This window comes from Embiotoca jacksoni, unplaced genomic scaffold, assembly GCF_022577435.1.
Source record: "Embiotoca jacksoni isolate LCO1_2020_lvr unplaced genomic scaffold, fEmbJac1.0.p SCAF_11, whole genome shotgun sequence".
Taxonomy (NCBI): domain Eukaryota; kingdom Metazoa; phylum Chordata; class Actinopteri; family Embiotocidae; genus Embiotoca; species Embiotoca jacksoni.
Window position 1 is genome coordinate 11,156,589 of NW_027185241.1, and position 19,769 is coordinate 11,176,357.

The following is a 19,769-nucleotide window of genomic DNA, read 5'->3' on the forward strand; positions in this document are numbered from 1 at the left end:
TGACCCCAAGCTAGACTAAATTCGGCACATGGTCCAAGAGGTGCACAGGGTGCATACAGGTGCTTGTGTTTTGTTTTGTGTTCCTAGCAGTGCCCTCCTCTGAGCTCCGCCCTCTGACTCACCATTCTCCATCAGCACAGCTCTCCCTAATCACCTCCAGCTGGATACAAATACACCGGTCTCCCGTCTGCTCGTGGTCAGTCTGTCCGTTTATCTACCCGACATCACGTCCCGTAAGTATGTCCATCTCCTTGCCTGAGATTCCGGTTCTGACTCCGTCTGTTTCCCGTTTCCTGCCTCCTGCCGTTCAGTGTCGAGCCACAGGTATCACCTGTACGAAGAAACCTTCCAGTTCGTTCCTCAGTGATCAGCTGTCGAAGGTTTGGCCATCCTGTGTAGAGTCGCGGACCTCACACAGTCAATCCTGCCAATCTGCTGCACTGGTGGAGAACCTCGGGATTCCCCAGCGAAGCCAAGCCCCGCTACCTACCTACCTGTCTGCCTGCCAGCCGCATCCACGACAACACCTGTTTCTGGCTCAGGAGGAGAGAAGTGAGGAGAGGAGACTGATCTCCCCGCTGACCATTGGGCTCCGGCCCCATACGGACTTGAACATTATTTATCTCTGCCTAATGTTTGTCAGTTGTTTGGAGAAAATAAAGACTTCCTGGTTCGTAAAAAACAAAAACCCTACTGTGTCTGCGTCTGTTAAAACACTGCCATATCGTAACAATATTTATATATATTGTGACAAGTCAGGGATTATACAGCCAGAGAGACAAACTCTTAGCTCAGGTCCTGGGTTCCACTAAACACTAAACAACTCCAGGACCAGCTCTTTATTTGGCTCAAGAACATGCTGTTAACTTTTACATACTGTACAAACACATACAAATCACAGGTAATTTACATTAATGTCAAACTCATGTCACTTATGGTGCCTACTATGAACAGTCGAACAACCTCTAGGCATTCTGGGAAGAACCGCTACTATCCCTACATTATTGTTGTTGACCTGCATTTAAGTTGACATGTATTGCATTTTTGAGAGTTTGTAGTTTTGTGACATTGTTAACGTGCTAACGTGTGAGCCTGTTTGGCAACGGACATTTGCATGAGAGACTCCAGGAAGAGGTCGCAATGTATGTCGAAATCTTCTGTTCGGTTTATAGTTCTGATGTACAGTACATGGATCAGGGGGATGCAGGTGTAGAGAGAGAATGAGCCAATATAAGTTCATCAAAGACATCAGTACGAAGCGTCGCCATTTTTGTTGGACCAGTGTAGCTACACTAAGTGTATTTGATAAGGTCCAGATAAGGAAGGGATGGAGAAACAGATGAACAGACAGACGGATAGATAATCATCTAGATAAGGTCTAAATTAGGTAACTCTGACTACTTTTGCACAATGGTTATAGCGTCCCCCCGATCTGTGTACATCAAAGCGCTGCTTTCGGTTCCTGCACAGCGGGATCAGTCTTGCAACTTTTTGATCCATCCTGTATGTTAGCTGTTTGTCAGTACACGGTTCTGAGTAGTAAGGCTGTATGTGACGAGCTCAATTAACTGTTCATCTAGCCAGTGTGGTAGATTGTCTTTGAACAGACTGGTCACAGATGAGGTTGGAATCGAAGATCAATTCATCTGAATTCTTTATTGGACATGGAGCATGGGAAGAAACGCACAGCTTGCTGGACTGCAGAGTTCTTCAACTTCGTACAGAAAAGAGTACAGCATTTATACACTCACTTTACATAAATGTGAGGTGGGACATACTTCTCGGAATCAGTCATGCCAATATTTTGGATACAATGGTTACGCCTTGGATGTCAGCTAACTAGACATATGTCCATACATGGATAAGTGCAGAGCACATGCATGCAGGCTGGTTTTAGTTCCGCCTTAAGTAACATTTAATCATGTTAAACAGAGTACATCTGTTCAACCGGAGTACGTCAGGTCACAGAGTTCATCTGTGATTAGCAGTGCATGTATACGTTGTAAGTTTGCACTATCACGTGTGTGTAGTCTCGCAACAGAGTGGAAATATATACTAATAAGTTTTGTTGAGACTGCTCATAAGCTGCTATAATATTACGTATAATGTTATCAATCCGAACATGTATATACAGGAGATGCGAAATATCTCCACACCAGCTACCAAACTGAGTCAACATATGTAGCAAACAACCCAGCCGCACTGACCTTGTTTGGACAATTTAAAATATGCTCTTCTAGGTGCATATCATTTAACTTCATAATCATTAGTTTTAGTTGTAGAAAAATCCAACTAATGAGAGGGCAAGAATATGTCATTTCTGAACTGCTGAAACTCTGGGAGCCTGTGTTACACTGCATCTATCACGCATCGGATTCTGTGTTTGCCAACCAAACTTACTGATCAGATTTAAACCCAACAAGTCACATTGTGCCTGTAATTAATGGTGTTATGCCCCGTTTAGGGGTGGGCGAGACATAACATGAATATAAAGGTTTTGCCAAGGCCAAAACAACAAACAAAACAATACTATCTTCGGAACGTAATATTTTTGAACCTACCCAAAATCAATGAAACAGAAACACAAATTAAAACTGCAAGCAGTGATATGTGGACCCCGACGTGCAGCACGCGAGGGTCCGCATATTCCCTAATACACACATATACACTACACATCACAGGGACATATTTAATATCACTGCAGACCCCCTTGAAAACATGTATATCTACTATCCAAAGAATGTCTACGGCAATTTTGGTCACATTTGAATGAATATTTATGGGCGGTGGAGTTATAGGTTGCAGTGAGCCAAAGGTTTGTCACAATGCAGTGTAACTCCTGGGAAGATTGGTGGTGCAGTGGTTAGCACTGCTGCCTCTCAGCTACAAGGCTTGGGGATCGTTCACTCCCTTTGTCATGACTTAAAAAAAAAAAAAAAAAAAAAAAAATCACAAGTCCATTTTGACTTTGAAAATGCCGGTCATTTTTTGAACAACATGCATGACTTTTTGGCCGCCACCCCAAGGGCACACCAATCGACGAAAACAAATTCCTTTGATAACATTTAATCTCCCAGGTGTTAAGATAGGAGAGACAAAACTTCAGGTTGGTACATCGAAATCTGTAGGAGGAGTTAGTTAACATTAGCAATGTGCCCTGCAGTCAACATTTGAGAGATTTTGACTTCCTTGTTGGTGGTTGAGGTTGGACATAAAAAAAACTGAACACCCAAATAGAGCACAACCCATTAGGTTTGACAGTCCATTTTGACTTTGAAAATGCCGGCCATTTTTTTAACAACATGTTATAGCATGACTTTTTGGCCGCCACCCCAAGGGCACACCGATCGATGAAAACAAATTCCTTTGATAACATTTCATCTCCCAGGTGTTAAGATAGTGTGGGATATAGATCTGCTTGGTGCATATGAGGGCTCACATGCTGTACGCTCAAAATATATACTGACTGTAAACATTGTAAAACACATTGTTTATGCAGGAACATATCACGTGTATGAAATATGGCCAAATGTAAGATGCAACTAGTGCATCATATGAGGAAATGAAATGTGTTCGAGGGAACTGAATGTGTTGAATGTTTGTATTAACATAGAAAACAGGAAACTGTGTGTGTGGGTCACGTGAGGTGCAACTCGCGATAAGGCAAGAGGAAGTTTGGCTTAAACGGAGGACAGTGGAAAAGTACTGAGACAAACATATGCAAATGTTCCCGCCTCACCGTATGTAACGCCTCTTCCAATAGTATAAGTGTATGTGCCGGAAAGCGGGAAGTTAGAATCCAACAAAGAGACCTTTGGTTGATGTTGGGCTCTCCAAGATATCTTCTATTCTATGCTTAATAAAAAAATAAGCTAAGACCGGAAACTGCCTAAAGACTGCCTCTATCAACGGACTCGGGGAAAACAATTGGGGATACAACAATTGGAGAGACAAAACTTCAGGTTGGTACATCGAAATCTGTAGGAGGAGTTAATTAACATTAGCAACGTGCCCTGCAGTCAACATTTGAGAGATTTTGACTTCCTTGTTGGTGGTTGAGGTTGGACATAAAAAAAACTGAACACCCAAATAGAGCACAACCCATTAGGTTTGACATTCCATTTTGACTTTGAAAATGCCGGCCATTTTTTTAACAACATGTTATAGCATGACTTTTTGGCCGCCACCCCAAGGGCACACCGATCGATGAAAACAAATTCCTTTGATAACATTTCATCTCCCGGGTGTTAACATAGGAGAGACAAAACTTCAGGTTGGTACATCGAAATCTGTAGGAGGAGTTAGTTAACATTAGCAATGTGCCCTGCAGTCAACATTTGAGAGATTTTGACTTCCTTGTTGGTGGTTGAGGTTGGACATAAAAAAACTGAACACACCCAAATAGAGCACAACCCATTAGGTTTGACAGCAGACAGCAGACAACCTTTGGTTGAGGCAGCGAACACACTTGAACACCAAGAAGCTACTTGGCCTTGTGGTCCTCTCCCTGCTCTTCTTTCCAGGTATGTAATTTAACCTTTAGACCGCTTAAACTATAGAGGTCAAACTTAAGGGCTTTTATGCACAGAAAAGGGCACAAAGTTATAGCTTTAGCTTAGCCTTAGCTAGGTAGTGTGCTGTCGGTAAGCTTTGCTCCAGTAGTAATGAGGTCAAAAGTTGTTCGTTTTTTTTGGAAAAATGGCAATGGCTTACTTAATCTACAAAAAATAAAAAGACGGTGATCTCAGATTTTGACAAAAAAGAATGAGAAATAAAAGCAGAAAAATGCAAGACAAATGCAAGAGCAAGCAGAAAAGCGTCTGAACTGCTTGAAGACGACCTTGAACCTAGTATTTGGAAGAGGCATTAAAAGGAAGCGTACTCGTTCAGAATTCCATCCTTTTTATTTTTACTTCAAATGTCGCACTACAGATCACGACCAAAAAGGTCAAAGTTCAAGGCACATTTTTATGATGAAGTAGTATGTCTGAATTGTATACATACTACATGCAACAGTAGGCCCACATACTTTTTAAGGATAGTTGCAGTACATACTAAAAGTAAAATTAAATTGTATGCACTTCAGAACACAGGATTAAATCGTTCTCAAATTGGGGCTTTTGCAACTGGAAAAAAATGCATCTTGAATTAAAGTATCAAAACGTTTCATAAATAAAATTATAAAAAATTAAGCTCAGCCGTCCCCACATCTCCCCAAATCTGCAACTCAGGCAGTTGACATGTGGCTCAGTGTCAGTGAAAAAGAGATGCTTTTTGGACAACCTTGAATATAGCTTTCTCGATAATTATTTCTCTTTTCAGGTTAGAAAGCAAACATGGAGGAAGTCACCCTTATTATATCCAGACAGCACAACCCTGGGATTGCCCACAGTGCCAAAGAAGAGCTAGTGGAGAAAATTGCTACCTTCCAGCTCCACCAGGAGTCCTTGTAACCTTACTCCAAGCTGCAATGGGGGTCTCAAACATTTCCCCAATTTCACCAGGAAGCTCACTCTAACCCACCTGCCACCTTGAATAAACCTTTGATTGTTGGCAACCACGTGTTTGAGGTGCCTCCTCAACCCCAATCTGCACCATGAAGTGGAGACGCAGACACTTCTGTCCCGTCAAGATCACTTGCACCATCAAGCCTTCACTCTTTCGGATCCGCATGACTGGCCTGGTTTTCCTTGCCATGATCGTCCCTCTCTTTTATTTTTGGAGCCACCAAGACCGGCTACCAGGACACGGAGGGCAATACAAAAAAAACCTGGCCTACATCAGAGGCTTCCACAGTCCAAATGGAGAAACCAACCAAAGCAGATCTACGCAGGCAGAGGGGACTGCAGGAGAGGCAGGGGGAGAAGTGGGGGGAGGTGTAATGTGGCCGTGGGACTCCATGAGCACTAAAAACAGTTTACAGAAGGAGAAGGGTGTAGGTGAGAGGCTTAGCGCTCAATCCTACCGATATAACCTAAATGAGCCCTTTAAGTGCAGGGACAGCACTCCCTTCCTCATCCTCCTCATCACTACAGAACCAGGACAGGCTGATGCCCGCAATGCCATCCGCCAAACATGGGGAAATGAGAGCGTGGCAATGGGTCTCGGGTTTGTCCGTCTTTTTCTGCTCGGCACAAGAAATAGCTCAGACACCTCCCTTCAGAGCAGTATAGAGGAAGAGAGCCGTGTTTACCACGACATCATCCAACAGGACTATCAGGACACTTACTACAACCTGACCATCAAAACCCTGATGGGCATGAACTGGGTGGCCACCTATTGCCCACATGCCTCCTATGTGATGAAGACAGACGGTGACATGTTTGTCAATACAGAGTATCTCATCCAGAAACTGCTGAAACCTGAGGTGCCTCCCAAACAGAGGTACTTCACTGGCTTCCTGATGATGGACTATTCACCAATCCGAGACAAGGACAGCAAGTGGTACATGCCACCAGAGGTGTATCCAGGAGAGCGATACCCAACATTCGCCTCAGGCACGGGGTATGTGTTCTCAGGGGACGTGGCTGAGCTGGTCTATCAGGCCTCGCTCAGCATACCCAGGCTGTTCCTGGAGGACGTTTACGTGGGGATGTGCCTGGCGAAGTGGCGCATCGACCCAGTAGCGCCTCCCAACAACGACCTCTTCAACCCTGTCAAGGTGCCTTACTCCAGTTGTAAGTACAGCCAATTGATCACATCCCATTGGTTCCAGCCCAATGAACTCATCAAGTACTGGAACGACTTGCAAATTAACAAACACAATGCCTGTGCCATCTAGCCATGGAAAAGAACAGCAGGGAAGACAACTTCACGGAGAGATGCCGGCATGATGGATGTTGTGACTAAAACCGCATCAAAAACAGGAAAATTGGCACGCTGTAACTGCAGGCGGTGGAGGGCATGTTGAAGTCATCATACATTATATGAGGAAAAGCAGATGTTTTTTTTGGTATCCTTTACAATAATGATCTAATTATCTTTGGATTTTAAATATGTTAAGTACTATAAACCTACTAAGTTATTTTCATGGGGAATTTATCTGTGATTTGAGAGTGATGTTTATGATTTGTTTATGATGTTCTCCTCCAAAGGGCAGTACAGTATGTTGCACTCTGCAAATACTAAAAGAAAAAAAGAATTAAGGAGCAATTGTATTTATACAAAGTGCATGTCAAAAAGTTACACGACCTTAGCGAATGATATGAATCTTCCGCTCTGTTTCTTAGTGTTTTCTGAGCTATCAAATAATATTACTCTAAAAAGATTGAAAGCTACATTTAATATGACTGCACTTTAGTAAATTTGAAATTAATCAATAAAAAATCAAATGTACTGGATTGATTTAGTTTGGATCTGTGTGTGTATTTTGTCTCGAATCCTTCATGACCTATCCAGTAAAACAGCTAATCATTGCTAAGATAGATATACATGCCACTGGCAGCAAATAAAGGGCAGGGAGCCAATTAGTATTGCTTTTCACAAAATTTCAGTGGTTTTGTGCTGTGATGATTTAAACAGATTCATAACTTAGAAACTATATTTACATTAAATAAGAAAGTAAGTTATTGAATTACGTGTGAACAAGTGAATTGTTTGGATTTTAGCCAAATCACCCTGCCTGAGCAGCAAAGCAGGATTTTGAAACAGTTGCAGCGGTGTTAAGTCAAACTCGCCAAAGAAGTTTGTGGATATTTGTTCGCAACTAATTTGAAACAGGTTACAACACACAAACTAAGTGCTATAGGGTCACACCAGGTACGTAAAGTATATGGTGGTTATGTATCTGAACACGCAAGCTGTTTGCAGATGCTAAACTGTCATTATCTCTCTTGTACTTTCACATTAAGATTGAAGGGTAACAGAACATTTAATAAAAGATAACAATATACTTTAAATAAAATATAATGCTAGCTTTTTGGTGAGCATAACTGAATACTTTGCACTCTTTTTAAACTGTATGAATACTAAATCTGAAACGTGTGCATACAAAATTAAAACAGAATTATACTTATATTTACAAAGTATCAGCAGTTAAATTGGATTTATCTCTTGGGCTCCTTAAAGTTGTTATTGTTTCTTGTGCTGCCACAGTTATTTCTTAAACCAGTGAAATTGACTCTGAATACTTGCAGGTGTTAGGCTGTAGAAAGTTGGATTGGGCTACTTGAGGGAGCAAATCGGAATAAGACTACCAAGCACAAACAAGTGATTTTTTTTTTTTACAAAGCACTTGCAAAACACATTAGATACAATTATACTAATTGACAATTGTCAAGTCATTTACAACTTTTAGCTATTTCATTCTGAAACATGTTACCATGATTATTAATCTAAAATAGGAATGTAAAATATTTAATCATCTTTACCAGCCAGTTGACAAATAAGAATAACCGATATAAAAAAACAAAAAAGCAAAAATCACACCATCCATGGCAGTAAGGGCCTGATTTACTAAGATCTCAAATAAAGGGTACTAAATTGCGTGTTCCTTCCACAGGTTTGCCCAATTTAATTTGCATCCATTTTGCAGGTGACTTACTAAGAGTAATTGCATCACTCATATCTGGTGCAAATTCCAGTATTTAAATGAGGAGTTTGCATGCGTTAAAGTTTTCCAGCAACAAAAAAAAGCGACCGCAACAGGAAAAGGAAATCTGATCCCATTGAGATGAAGAAATATAAATAGAACAATAACAAAATGCTTTATTGGAGATAAATACTGCAGACATACAGTACAGGCTACTGGTTAGTAGTTTTAATAGGCTGAAATCAGCAATTGACAGACCATCACTTTTTTTAATATGTGGATATGGTGCTTAAATATACACTGTGTGCACAATTATTAGGCAAGTTGTATTTTTGAGGATTCATTTTATTATTGAACAACTACAGTGCTCTCAGTCAATCCAAAATGTTAATAAACCTCAAACCTGAATATTTAAGAAAGTAAATTGACGTTTTGGCTTTCTTGGGAAAATATCTAAGTGTGCACAATTATTGGGCGACTATTAGTGTGCAGAATTATTATGCAACTAAATGAAAAATGAAAATTCCAATCTCACTTCATCTGTTAAAGTGAGAATAATATACTGTACAAACAACTAAAAATTTACAAATATACATTTCTGACATTTAAAAAAAAATAAAAAAAATCAGTGACCAATATAGCCACCCTTCGTTTCAATAACAGTAATAAGACTTCCATTCATGGATTCTGTCAGTTTCTCGATCTGTTGACGATCAACTTTTTGTGCAGCAGCAACCACAGCCTCCCAGACACTGTTCAGAGAGGTGGACTGTTTTCCTTCACCGTAAATCTCCCGTTTAAGAAGGGCCCACAAGTTCTCAATAGGGTTTGGGTCAGGTGAGGAAGGGGGCCATGTCATTATTCTTTCATCTTTAAGGCCTTTACTGGCTAGCCACGCAGTGGAGTACTTCGATGCATGCGAGGGAGCGTTGTCCTGCATAAAAATCATGGCCTTCTTGAAAGATGCAGACTTTTTCCTGAACCACTGCTTGAAGAAAGTGTCTTTTAAAAACTGGCAGTAGGTTTGGGAGTTGATTTTGAGTCCTTCTTCAACCCGAAAAAGTCCAATTAGCTCATCTTTAATAATACCAGCCCATACCAGTACCCCACCTCCACCTTGCTGGCTTCTGAGTCAAAGTGGAGCTCTGTGCCCGTTACTGATCCGGCCACGGGCCCGTCCATTTGGTTCGTCAAGAGACACTCTCATCTCATCAGTCCAGAAAACCTTTGAAAAATCTATCTTCAGATATTTCTTGGTCTAGTCTTGACGTTTCAACTTATGTGTCTTGTTCAGTGGTGGTCGGGTTTCAGCCTTCCTCACCTTGGCCATGTCTCTGAGCACTGAACACCTCGTACTTCTGGGCGCTCCAGGTAGGTTGCAGTTCTGGAATATGACAGCACTGGAGAATAACAGCTTCCTGGTAGCTTCACGTTTGATTCTTCTCAAATCTTTGGCAGTTAATTTGCATCTTTTTTTCTCAACACGTTTCTTGCGAGCCCGTTAACTATTTGCAACAAAACGTTTGATGGTTCTGTGATCACGCCCCGATATCTGAGCAATTTCAAGAGTGCTCCATCCCTCTGAAAGACTTTTTACAATTTTAGACATGTCAGTTAAATCTCTTTTTTGGCCCATTTTGCCTGAGGAAAAGAAGCCGCCTAATAATTATGCACACCTTGATATAGGGTGTTGATCTCCTTAAGCCACACCCTCCCTCATTACACAAACACACATCACCTGATATGCTTAAATCCAATAGGCATTCAAGTTTTTATAGCTTGTAGTTGGAAAATATGCATAAAAATGAGGATATGGTCAAAATACTCACTTGCCTGATAATTGTGCACACAGTGCACACTGGTGGACAAGGCTGTCTTTTTGCCCAGCCTTCCATTATTTGCGCTGATCGAGTGACTAAAAGTAGGTCGACATGGATTAAACAGATTCAGAGCTCTGAGCCTGGGCATGCAGTGGGTATGGAAAGTATTCAGACCCCTTTAAATGTTTCACTCTTTGTTTCATTGCAGCCATTTGCTAAAATCAAAAAAGTTCATTTTATTTCTCATTAATGTACACTCAGCACCCCATCTTGACAGAAAAAAACAGAAATGTAGAAATGTGTGCAAATTTATTAAAAAAAGAAAAACTGAAATATCACATGGTCATAAGTATTCAGACCCTTTGCTCAGTATTGAGTAGAAGCACCCTTTTGAGCTAGTACAGCCATGAGTCTTCTTGGGAATGATGCAACAAGCTTTTCACACCTGGATTTGGGGATCCTCTGCCATTCTTCCTTGCAGATCCTCTCCAGTTCCGTCAGGTTGGATGGTGAACGTTGGTGGACAGCCATTTTCAGGTCTCTCCAGAGATGCTCAATTGGGTTTAGGTCAGGGCTCTGGCTGGGCCAGTCAAGAATGGTCACAGAGTTGTTCCGAAGCCACTCCTTTGTTATTTTAGCTGTGTGCTGAGGGTCATTGTCTTGTTGGAAGGTGAACCTTCAGCCCAGTCTGAGGTCCAGAGCACTCTGGGAGAGGTTTTCTTCCAGGATATCTCTGTACTTGGCCGCATTCATCTTTCCTTCACTTGCAACCAGTCGTCCTGTCCCTGCAGCTGAAAAACACCCCCATAGCATGATGCTGCCACCACCATGTTTCACTGTTGGGATTGTATTGGGCAGGCGATGAGCAGTGCCTGGTTTTCTCCATACATACCGCTTAGAATTAACGCCAAAAAGTTCAATCTTGGTCTCATCAGACCAGAGAATCTTTTTTCTCATAGTCTGGGAGTCCTTCATGTGTTTTTTTGGCAAACTCTATGCGGGCTTTCATATGTCTTGCACTGAGGAGAGGCTTCCGTCGGGCCACTCTGCCATAAAGCCCCGACTGGTGGAGGGCTGCAGTGATAGTTGACTTTGTGGAACTTTCTCCCATCTCCCTACTGCATCTCTGGAGCTCAGCCACAGTGATCTTTGGGTTCTTCTTTACCTCTCTCACCAAGGCTCTTCTCCCACGATTGCTCAGTTTGGCTGGACGGCCAGGTCTAGGAAGAGTTCTGGTCGTCCCAAACTTCTTCCATTTAAGGATTATGGAGGCCACTGTGCTCTTAGGAACCTTGAGTGCTGCAGAAATTATTTTGTAACCTTGGCCAGATCTGTGCCTTGCCACAATTCTGTCTCTGAGCTCCTTGGACAGTTCCTTCGACCTCATGATTCTCATTTGCTCTGACATGCACTGTGAGCTGTAAGGTCTTATATAGACAGCTGTGTGCCTTTCCTAATCAAGTCCAATCAGTTTAATTAAACACAGCTGGACTCCAATGAAGGAGTAGAACCATCTCAAGGAGGATCAGAAGAAATGGACAGCATGTGAGTTAAATATGAGTGTCACAGCAAAGGGTCTGAATACTTATGACCATGTGATATTTCAGTTTTTCTTTTTGCATAAATTTGCACAAATTTCTACATTTCTGTTTTTTTCTGTCAAGATGGGGTGCTGAGTGTACATTAATGAGAAATAAAATGAACTTTTTTGATTTTAGCAAATGGCTGTAATGAAACAAAGAGTGAAAAATTTAAAGGGGTCTGAATACTTTCCGTACCCACTGTATGTTGTCTTCACACTCAAACAAATTCAGGTTTGGTTTTAGGGAATCAATGTTAATTAAAAGCTTACTTTTTAAAACGTGTGTTTGTGCGTACACGTGTTGGGTGTCAGCATTCCTCTGTTACCATTAAACAGATGCGATAAGATCGAAATGAGGATAACGTGACTGACTGGAAGGCACATGACAAATATTTTAAAATCATCATATCCGTCTGGTGAAAAAAAATGGAATTACATTTAGTTATTTCAAGAACAATAATCACAGACAATGTTTATTCTAGGTCATAGATAGTAAGGTGTAAGGTTTGGTCTGGCTGAAAATGTTATAGTCCAACAGTGTTGGCAGGAGACAGTGAAGGGTCATGGTAAAAACACAATAGGACCCTAATTTATTTTGAAGAATGTGCCATTCATAAAAAAATTAAAATAAAATAAAAAAATGGTTTCATTCCTTGCATTCACTGACTAACTCATTGGATAGTTAGATTTATGAGTTATGTCACTGGCTATTTGGCTGTAATGTTAATCAATCCGATTTTTCTTGTTTTAGGTATTTTATATAATTCATGGAGGCCATTACTTGAAAGAAATTGGAGTTTCCTCTTTAAAGGAAAGAAAGCCAAGAAATATCCAAGAAGTCCTGCAGTACTAGTTGAGCTGTACACACTGAAAGTCATGACATAATCCTGGTTGCCTCAGGCTGCAAAGACAAAGGGTGTTTCAGTTAGCTGATGCTTTAACTCAATAAGCCACATTGTGCCTTTGATTGACAGCAGATGAATAAAGGGCAAGTATCTGTGAAACCTAAACAGTATAGAGGAATGTGTTCAACACAGAGAAAACATTTATGAGAATGCTTTCTGTTTTATGCCATGATGGTGATGTGCAGTATGTGGGTGGAACTACTCCTGAAGATTTCTCTGAGACAAACAGTAGAAACCAAACACACAAACACACAGCGGGGCAAAACAAGTTTCGACCGCAGACAGCGTAACATTCAGGCGGTGAACGGACTTTAACACCTGCTAAAAAGATGCTGCTTGGCCCTGTGCTTCTCTTCCTCCTCTTCTCTCCGGGTATGTAATTTAACCTCAGACTGCTCAACTGATGATGTGCTTTTATGCACAGACAGGGGCACAAAAGTATGAAATCAGTCAATCTGTTTTGATTGCAATCTCTAAAATGATGAATTATCAAAAGTCAAGTGAAACTGACTATAACTGTTGATAAACAGGTTTAGTTTCAAACCTTTTGTTGAAAGTCAAAGTTTGAACAAAAAGTTTTTGTACCTTTTTCTATCAAACATCATTCTTGGAAGTGTCCAGACCTGCCGTTTAGTTGTTGTCTCGACAACAGAAAATGCCACTTTTATCCGTTTATTTATTATCAGGCTGGCTGGCTGGATTCATCAGTACATATTTGGCAGGACTGATTTCTTTGTTTGTTCTTTGTTTCTGGCACGTTTTAAAACCTCGCTGTCCAATAATGTTTGGCATTTTTGGATTAATGGATTAATATTGGAAATGAGTAACTAACATCAAAGTTTATTTGAAGATAACTAATGCACCTTGAAATGAGAAATGGCGAAGCTTTGTGAGTTTTGCAATGGGATGTGTTGACCATGTTTATTCAGCATGTTATGTGGTTTTCTTTGGATTAATCTCACACTATTTTACTGTAAAGTTTAGTTGTTTTTTTTTTAACATGTGAAATGTGATCATGTTTTACATGACAAATTTGGAGACCATACACTTTGTAGTATTTACGCCTACTAAAAATTTTCAGACAAAATTTCTTGATAGTTTACATCTATACAAATGTCTGGTCGTGATCTGCCAGCAGAGCTTATAATAAGATAAACTTGCTGATGCATGAGCAGGCTAAATAATGTTGGAGTTTTGATTTGAAAAAGGATAATACTTAAAGTAAGAAATCCTAAAAGTAAGAAATGTGTCGAATACTTTGTTGGTCCACGGGTTCAGCTGGTGATAGTCGTGATATGGTGCTGTGTTGTGTTAAACAAGAACGTACATCAGATGAGCTTTATGGATAGCTGTGCTCGGCTAATATCAAGGTTGTCAGTTAGATTGGCTAACCTCAAACTGACTCTACATCAAACATTCTGTAAAAACTCACCAGCTTGTTAAACCATATGTATCTCTAAGTGTATTAGAGGCTTATATATGAAATGTCTGTGCAGTTGAATGAGAATTCATCACGTATGAAATGTTTTTGATCGGTTACATTGCAGTGTATTTATCAAACAGTTGGTAACCAGGTGTTTATTGTGATTCTGACGACATGATGAAGCAGGATAATCCATTCTGAATGGGAGGAACAGCATGCAGCCTCCTTTTCATTATGCCTTATAATTAAATAGGCAAGCCTGACGAGTTTTGAAAGTATCGTCTTTGGGTGTGGCTGTCTTTCTATTTTTTGGAGATATTTTTGGACGCGAGTTTATGGCGTAACATAAAGGTTTCGCTTGGACTTTAAATCTGTCTCTCATAAGCACCTATCTTACTGGAAATATCCAATAAGTTTCATTCTGCTAAGGTTTGAACCTAAAATTGGCATTTTAATAATGTTGATCTGAATGCAGAAGCAGAGAATCAGTGTGTTATTCTCAGAAATATCTGATTTACTGCCAAAAAAAGACAGCAAATATTACCATTTCCCATTCCAGTCAAGTGAAGTCATTTCAGTGATATATTTTTTTTTAAGTAGCAGCTCTCAATATTTTCTCAAGTAGACACTAAATGAAGTTGGAACTGATTGCTCACCAAGTTAAAAGTGTAAAATTCTCCACATAAAATATCTGAAACATGTATATCCACATTTGTATGTAATGTAAACCCGCTCCTGTATTTTATTTTATTTTTTAAATCTTTGACTGACTTTCATGACGTGATTTAGCTCCTATCTTGTGATCTGACTTTACATAACGCTTGTTCCTCGTGTGCAGTGCTGTCGTTGGAGTGCTACGTCTGCAGTTCTTCTGCCACCAATGAAGAATGCAACAAGAACACTCAGGAGTGTCAGGCGCCGCTCGACACGTGCATGACTGTCGTCGACACTTTAGGTAACAATGGCAACACTGTCAGGCCCGTCGTCCAGACACAAAACAGTTCTGCAGATTTTCAGGATCCGGTGTTTATATTAATATGTCTCGTTGAATCTGGTTACTTTATAGTTGTAAAAAAAAATGTAAAAGTCATTATTGAAGAGAACCTTTACAGAGCAGCTTCTACAGTATTTCAGGAAAAGAAACAACTCCTGTTGTTTGTGTGTCTGTGTGTGTGTCTGTGTGCGTTAGGTCTCATGAAAGCCATAGTGAAGCAGTGTGCCAGCCAGGCCACATGCAGGGGGGCTGCAGCGGCCGCCTCAGTCGACTCAGACGGAAACGGAAACACGGTGAACTGCTGCAGCAGCTTTAACTTGTGTAACTTCAGCGGAGCCGACTCCATTCACACACACGCCACGCTGCTGCTGCTGCTGCTGACAGCGGGTGTTGGACTGCTGCTCTCACGCTGAGATCGGCGGGAGACATCAGCGCTGTTCACAACCGTGGAAGCCGCACTGCTTCTCTGTATCAAAGTGTTGTCTCTAATCTATCTGTAACTTTATTTAATATAATGTATCATGCAAATACCCTTGCACTTTGTTACTCTTTTGGAGATTGTGCTGTAAACACGCACACGGAGCACTTCAAATATTATTGTATACTGTAAAGTTGTGATTATATATTCCATTATTTATGACACTGACAGATAATGCTAATTGATATATCAAATACCCCCCCCCATAGACACTGTACTATGGATTTGACTTCTACTGTTATAGCACTTCTGTGTTATCGACATCTCTGCAACCTTTATTTAACTCTAAAATTGAAGCTTAAAGTATAAAGACCCTTTTAGGCATTTCAGTGTATTGTTCTGTATACAGCAGCCTTTATTGCCTTTATTTACATTTATTGATATGGAGAATTTTGTTCAAAGGCTCTGTTCATCTTCATAAATCCGACACTTGATGACACAATCAAGTGTTTTTAAAGAGACAACATCAGGAATTTGAAACAGGAATTTTTTTTCTCAGAGGAAGTGTTTCTCTTTGTAACCAAGTATTATGGTAGACTGTCATATTGGTGTAACTCTTTTGAATTTAATTGTGTGTAAATCATACTAATTTATCTCGCGTACATGATTTATGTTCTTGATGTTTTTTAAAACAGAAATGCTCATTAGAATGGGAAATAAAATGGAGCTCACCGTTTAACACTGAATAAAAACTCTAAGTCCACATACTGCAGATATAAAACCTGAAAGGTAATATTTTTAAATAAATCCCAAACATGGATGAGAGCGAGAACAGATTTCCATTTCATCATTATTTTATTTCATTGTTTTTTTTTCCTTCTATTTGACAAGATGGCTGATTTAGCCCAGAAGACAAAATAAAAACCAGTGTTTACTAGTACGAGTTCTGTACAATTCACCAGTGAGACACACCAGTATAGCTTACAATATACCAACATGAGCAGATTTACGCAACAACAAGGAGATAAAATAGATTGTTTTGTTTGTTTTTTGTTTTTTTAAATTGTTATTCCTATAACACCCAGATATTTGATAGTGTCATTGCTGGCTAAACATGGAAATCACATCTGGGTAAAATAGGATAATAAAAAAAAAAAAAAAAAAAAAAAAAAAAAAAAAGAAGTTAGGATGTGTTTTTTGGTGCTGTGCAAATATGCTCTTCTCCATACCAGTATACCATGCTATACTAGTACAGTCACCAGTACATTTCATATAGCAGTATGTCATACTCCATGTGGGGTCACTATTAACAAAGACACATTTGTGATCTGCTGTATTTTCAGTTCAGTGTTTTGTGTCTGCAAGACAAGTACCAGTCATGTGGCTCCACATTTCACAAGTGTGTTTGTTTTCCTTGGGATGATCTAGGAGGGGCATTTTTAAAGTGTTACACCTGACAGAAACTAGGATGCGCAGCACAAAGGTTTCAGGTGCGAGGTTTGCGTGTGTCCCCAGGAAAAACACTTTTTGTGTCACTGGTGGTTGATTGGACACTTAAAGGCGTGACACCAGTCTTCTATGAGGAACATCTGAACGATATTGGGAGACTATGCGTGAGGACAGGGACAAAGAAGAGCAGACACCGTCCTCACAGAAATAGTTTCAGTCGAGCTCAGTGACCAGTCTGAGACATGACACCCTTTTCTTCCACTGAAGCATCCCGTCGCTTTGTTTGTTATTTTCCATTTTTGCTCGTCAGTCGTTGCTGGGATTGAACGTCTGCTTGCATTCAAACAGTTTTCAGTACAGAGGAAGAAAACTGCTCAAAACAACACAACAAACATGGAGCCAGCCGATTTAGATAAACAAAACAAAACAAAAAGGGTCGACTAAATTGAGTGCGAGAAGGGAGTTTCCTGCCTGCGGTGTTTACCCAGACAGAGTTGGATTCTTCACATTTGGAGTCTTTGAAACCTGCTCGGAGAGGAGCTGAGGAAGACTGTGGGAAGAGAGTGGAGCAGTGAGAAGAAAGGAAGGGAGTGAAACAGAGAGGAGAGGAAGAGGAGGAAGGGAGCGTGGTGTTCTTTCTTCAGGCACTGGAGCGCCGCTAGACTGTCCTCAAGTTTTAATCTTCTTTGCCGGTTCCTCCCTCCGTCTCCTCCTCTGCAATTTGAGTCTATAAATAAAGCCTGGTGAGACGGAGGGAACGCAGGGAGAGAGATCGTAGAAGACGTACAGGGTGGGAGGCTGCTTCTCCAGACCGAACCAACGCTCTCGTTACTGTGAATTTTCTTGTTGGAACATCCACCCAAAGCACACGACCAAAGCGGAGCAGGACACATCTGGTTTGATGTGCCTGTATGGTGATGTGGAGGCCAGTTCGACCATGTACTGATGTGGCTGCTGCCTGAGCACAATGTCGATTCCCACCGAGAGGTTTCATGCAGATATGTCGCAGATGAATCGCGGTCCGATGCGGCTCTGATGAATGTGCTTTAAAAGGTGGATTCCACTAAGACTAATCCATCCGGTGTCAACAATTCCAGATCCCCGTGGAAGTGGTCCTGTCAGAAGTTTTTAAACCTTTTAAAACTCTCAGGTCCAGAGCCACGGGCTAAAAACCACCAGAATATTGTCCTCTTCCTCTTTGCTCCTCCTCCTCCTCCTCTCATTATTGTATTTCAGTCCACAGAGAGCGAAGCTGCCAAGTCCCTGATTCAGGAAGTGTTTTTGCTCTGTTCTTGTATGAGGAAAGTCACAGTGGTGGAGATTTTAATCCCAGATGAACTGATTACCTCGATTAATGCAGGATTTAACATCTAATGATTCTTCACGGGCTCTGTTAGCAGAGTCGTTTTTTTTTTCTCTCCGTTGATGTGAAGGTGGCACCTCTCGCATATCAGGACTGACGTCACTAATCAAGGAGTCTTTAGTTCTCCGCCGCCAACAGAAACCATAAAGGATGCTCTCTCTCCTGTTGGTCAGCGAAGCCGACGTGGGGCTAGTGTGGGCGGGAATGGGCCATCATCTTGAGCCGTGATTGGTCGATGACGTCCAGCAGGTTCTTGGCGTCGACAGCGAGAGCGTGAGCCGCCGTCAACATCTGCTTCTTGTAGTCCTGCTGGAGGCTGAAGGACAGAACACAAAATAAAACATTCATTACAGAACAGACTTTCACTCCTGGGCAGAGTAGCACAATATGAAAGACACCGTGTGGAAATGTGGCGCCTCCCAGTGGTAGTCATTGTTTGTGACCGTTCCGTACTTTTCTGAACACTGACGAAACGTTCTCTCTTAAAATTCAACTTTTTTTTTATCTTTAACTTTTTGCACCCCTTCATGAAACGATAATAAGCAGTGCATCTTGTGATTAGATACAAAAGTTAGGTGTCTAAAACAAAACCATTCTTTGTATAGTGTGCTGCTGTTGGTACGCGTACCTACCTGGTCATCACATATTGTTGGGCTAACTTCATCTTCCCAATCAGCTCTGCCAAGTCAGAGTTCAACAGCTTTTGTGCCATCTCGATCTGTTAACGAAAACAGAGCACATCCAGCTGACAGGATAAAACAGAACTCAGGAAAATGTGTGATCACTACTGCGGTTTAAAAATCTTAAAAAAAAACAACATGCAACAATAATGAGAAAATTCAAACGACTCCACACACTGAGGGCGTGTTTAAGTTGTTAGTGTGTGTTTCTACCTCTCTGTGTGTACTGGCTGGAAGTTGAGGTAGAGTCTCATCTACTGTGGCCAATAACGTCCTCAGGGCCAGACCCACATCCTGAAACACAGCGACACACACATTAGTGTCCAGAACAGGACAAGTTATATAACGATTTGATGATTCACATGGTGTTTTAAAAAAAATAAAAAAATAAAAAAATAAATAATATATATATTTATATATATATAAATAAATATATATATTTATATATATATATATATAAATAAATATATATATAAATAAATATATATATATATAAATAAATATATATATATATAAATAAATATATATATAAATATATATATGTAAATATAAATATATATAAATATATATATATATATATAGATATTCACTCATTCGCGTTCACT

The 19,769-nt window shown here is 40.5% G+C and overlaps 3 protein-coding genes across 11 annotated transcripts in view; 2 read left to right on the top strand and 1 right to left on the bottom strand.

Annotated features, from left to right (window-relative positions):
- Window positions 1–4,454: 4,454 nt before the first annotated feature.
- On the top strand, window positions 4,455–7,454 carry LOC138192471 (beta-1,3-galactosyltransferase 2-like). 2 transcript variants are annotated; one of them, XM_069139887.1, is made up of 3 exons: window positions 4,455–4,523; window positions 5,323–6,677; window positions 6,782–7,454. In XM_069139887.1, the coding sequence occupies exons 2-3, from the start codon at window positions 5,597–5,599 to the stop codon at window positions 6,847–6,849; spliced, it is 1,149 nt and encodes a 382-aa protein (XP_068995988.1). In that variant the 5' UTR covers window positions 4,455–4,523; window positions 5,323–5,596; the 3' UTR covers window positions 6,850–7,454. The 2 variants fall into 2 exon arrangements, with proteins under 2 accessions (XP_068995988.1, XP_068995980.1); XM_069139879.1 differs by having other exon boundaries at window positions 5,323–7,454.
- A 5,647-nt stretch (window positions 7,455–13,101) lies between these two features.
- On the top strand, window positions 13,102–16,854 carry LOC138194439 (ly6/PLAUR domain-containing protein 2-like). Its single transcript, XM_069143174.1, has 3 exons — window positions 13,102–13,209; window positions 15,099–15,215; window positions 15,450–16,854. The coding sequence occupies exons 1-3, from the start codon at window positions 13,167–13,169 to the stop codon at window positions 15,665–15,667; spliced, it is 378 nt and encodes a 125-aa protein (XP_068999275.1). The 5' UTR covers window positions 13,102–13,166; the 3' UTR covers window positions 15,668–16,854.
- The window catches only part of LOC138194438 (focal adhesion kinase 1-like), a 60,386-nt gene continuing 57,125 nt past the window's right edge, over window positions 16,509–19,769 (bottom strand). For all 8 annotated transcript variants that reach the window (XM_069143171.1, XM_069143170.1, XM_069143169.1 and 5 more), the window contains 3 exons: window positions 19,378–19,458; window positions 19,117–19,202; window positions 16,509–18,800 (listed from right to left, as the gene is read on the bottom strand). In XM_069143171.1, coding sequence (XP_068999272.1) covers window positions 18,674–18,800; window positions 19,117–19,202; window positions 19,378–19,458 — 294 coding nt within the window. In that variant the 3' untranslated portion in view covers window positions 16,509–18,673. The remainder of the gene's footprint in view (window positions 18,801–19,116; window positions 19,203–19,377; window positions 19,459–19,769) is intronic.

What these genes read in the sequence shown, in the direction of transcription:
- LOC138194439 (XM_069143174.1), top strand. Translation starts at nt 13,167, where the DNA reads ATGCTGCTTGGCCCTGTGCTTCTCTTCCTCCTCTTCTCTCCGG. An exon ending in CTTCCTCCTCTTCTCTCCGG is followed by an intron (nt 13,210 to 15,098) that starts GTATGTAATTTA and finishes CCTCGTGTGCAG; the next exon opens with TGCTGTCGTTGGAGTGCTAC. An exon ending in GACTGTCGTCGACACTTTAG is followed by an intron (nt 15,216 to 15,449) that starts GTAACAATGGCA and finishes TGTGTGCGTTAG; the next exon opens with GTCTCATGAAAGCCATAGTG.
- LOC138192471 (XM_069139879.1), top strand. Translation starts at nt 5,597, where the DNA reads ATGAAGTGGAGACGCAGACACTTCTGTCCCGTCAAGATCACTTGCACC.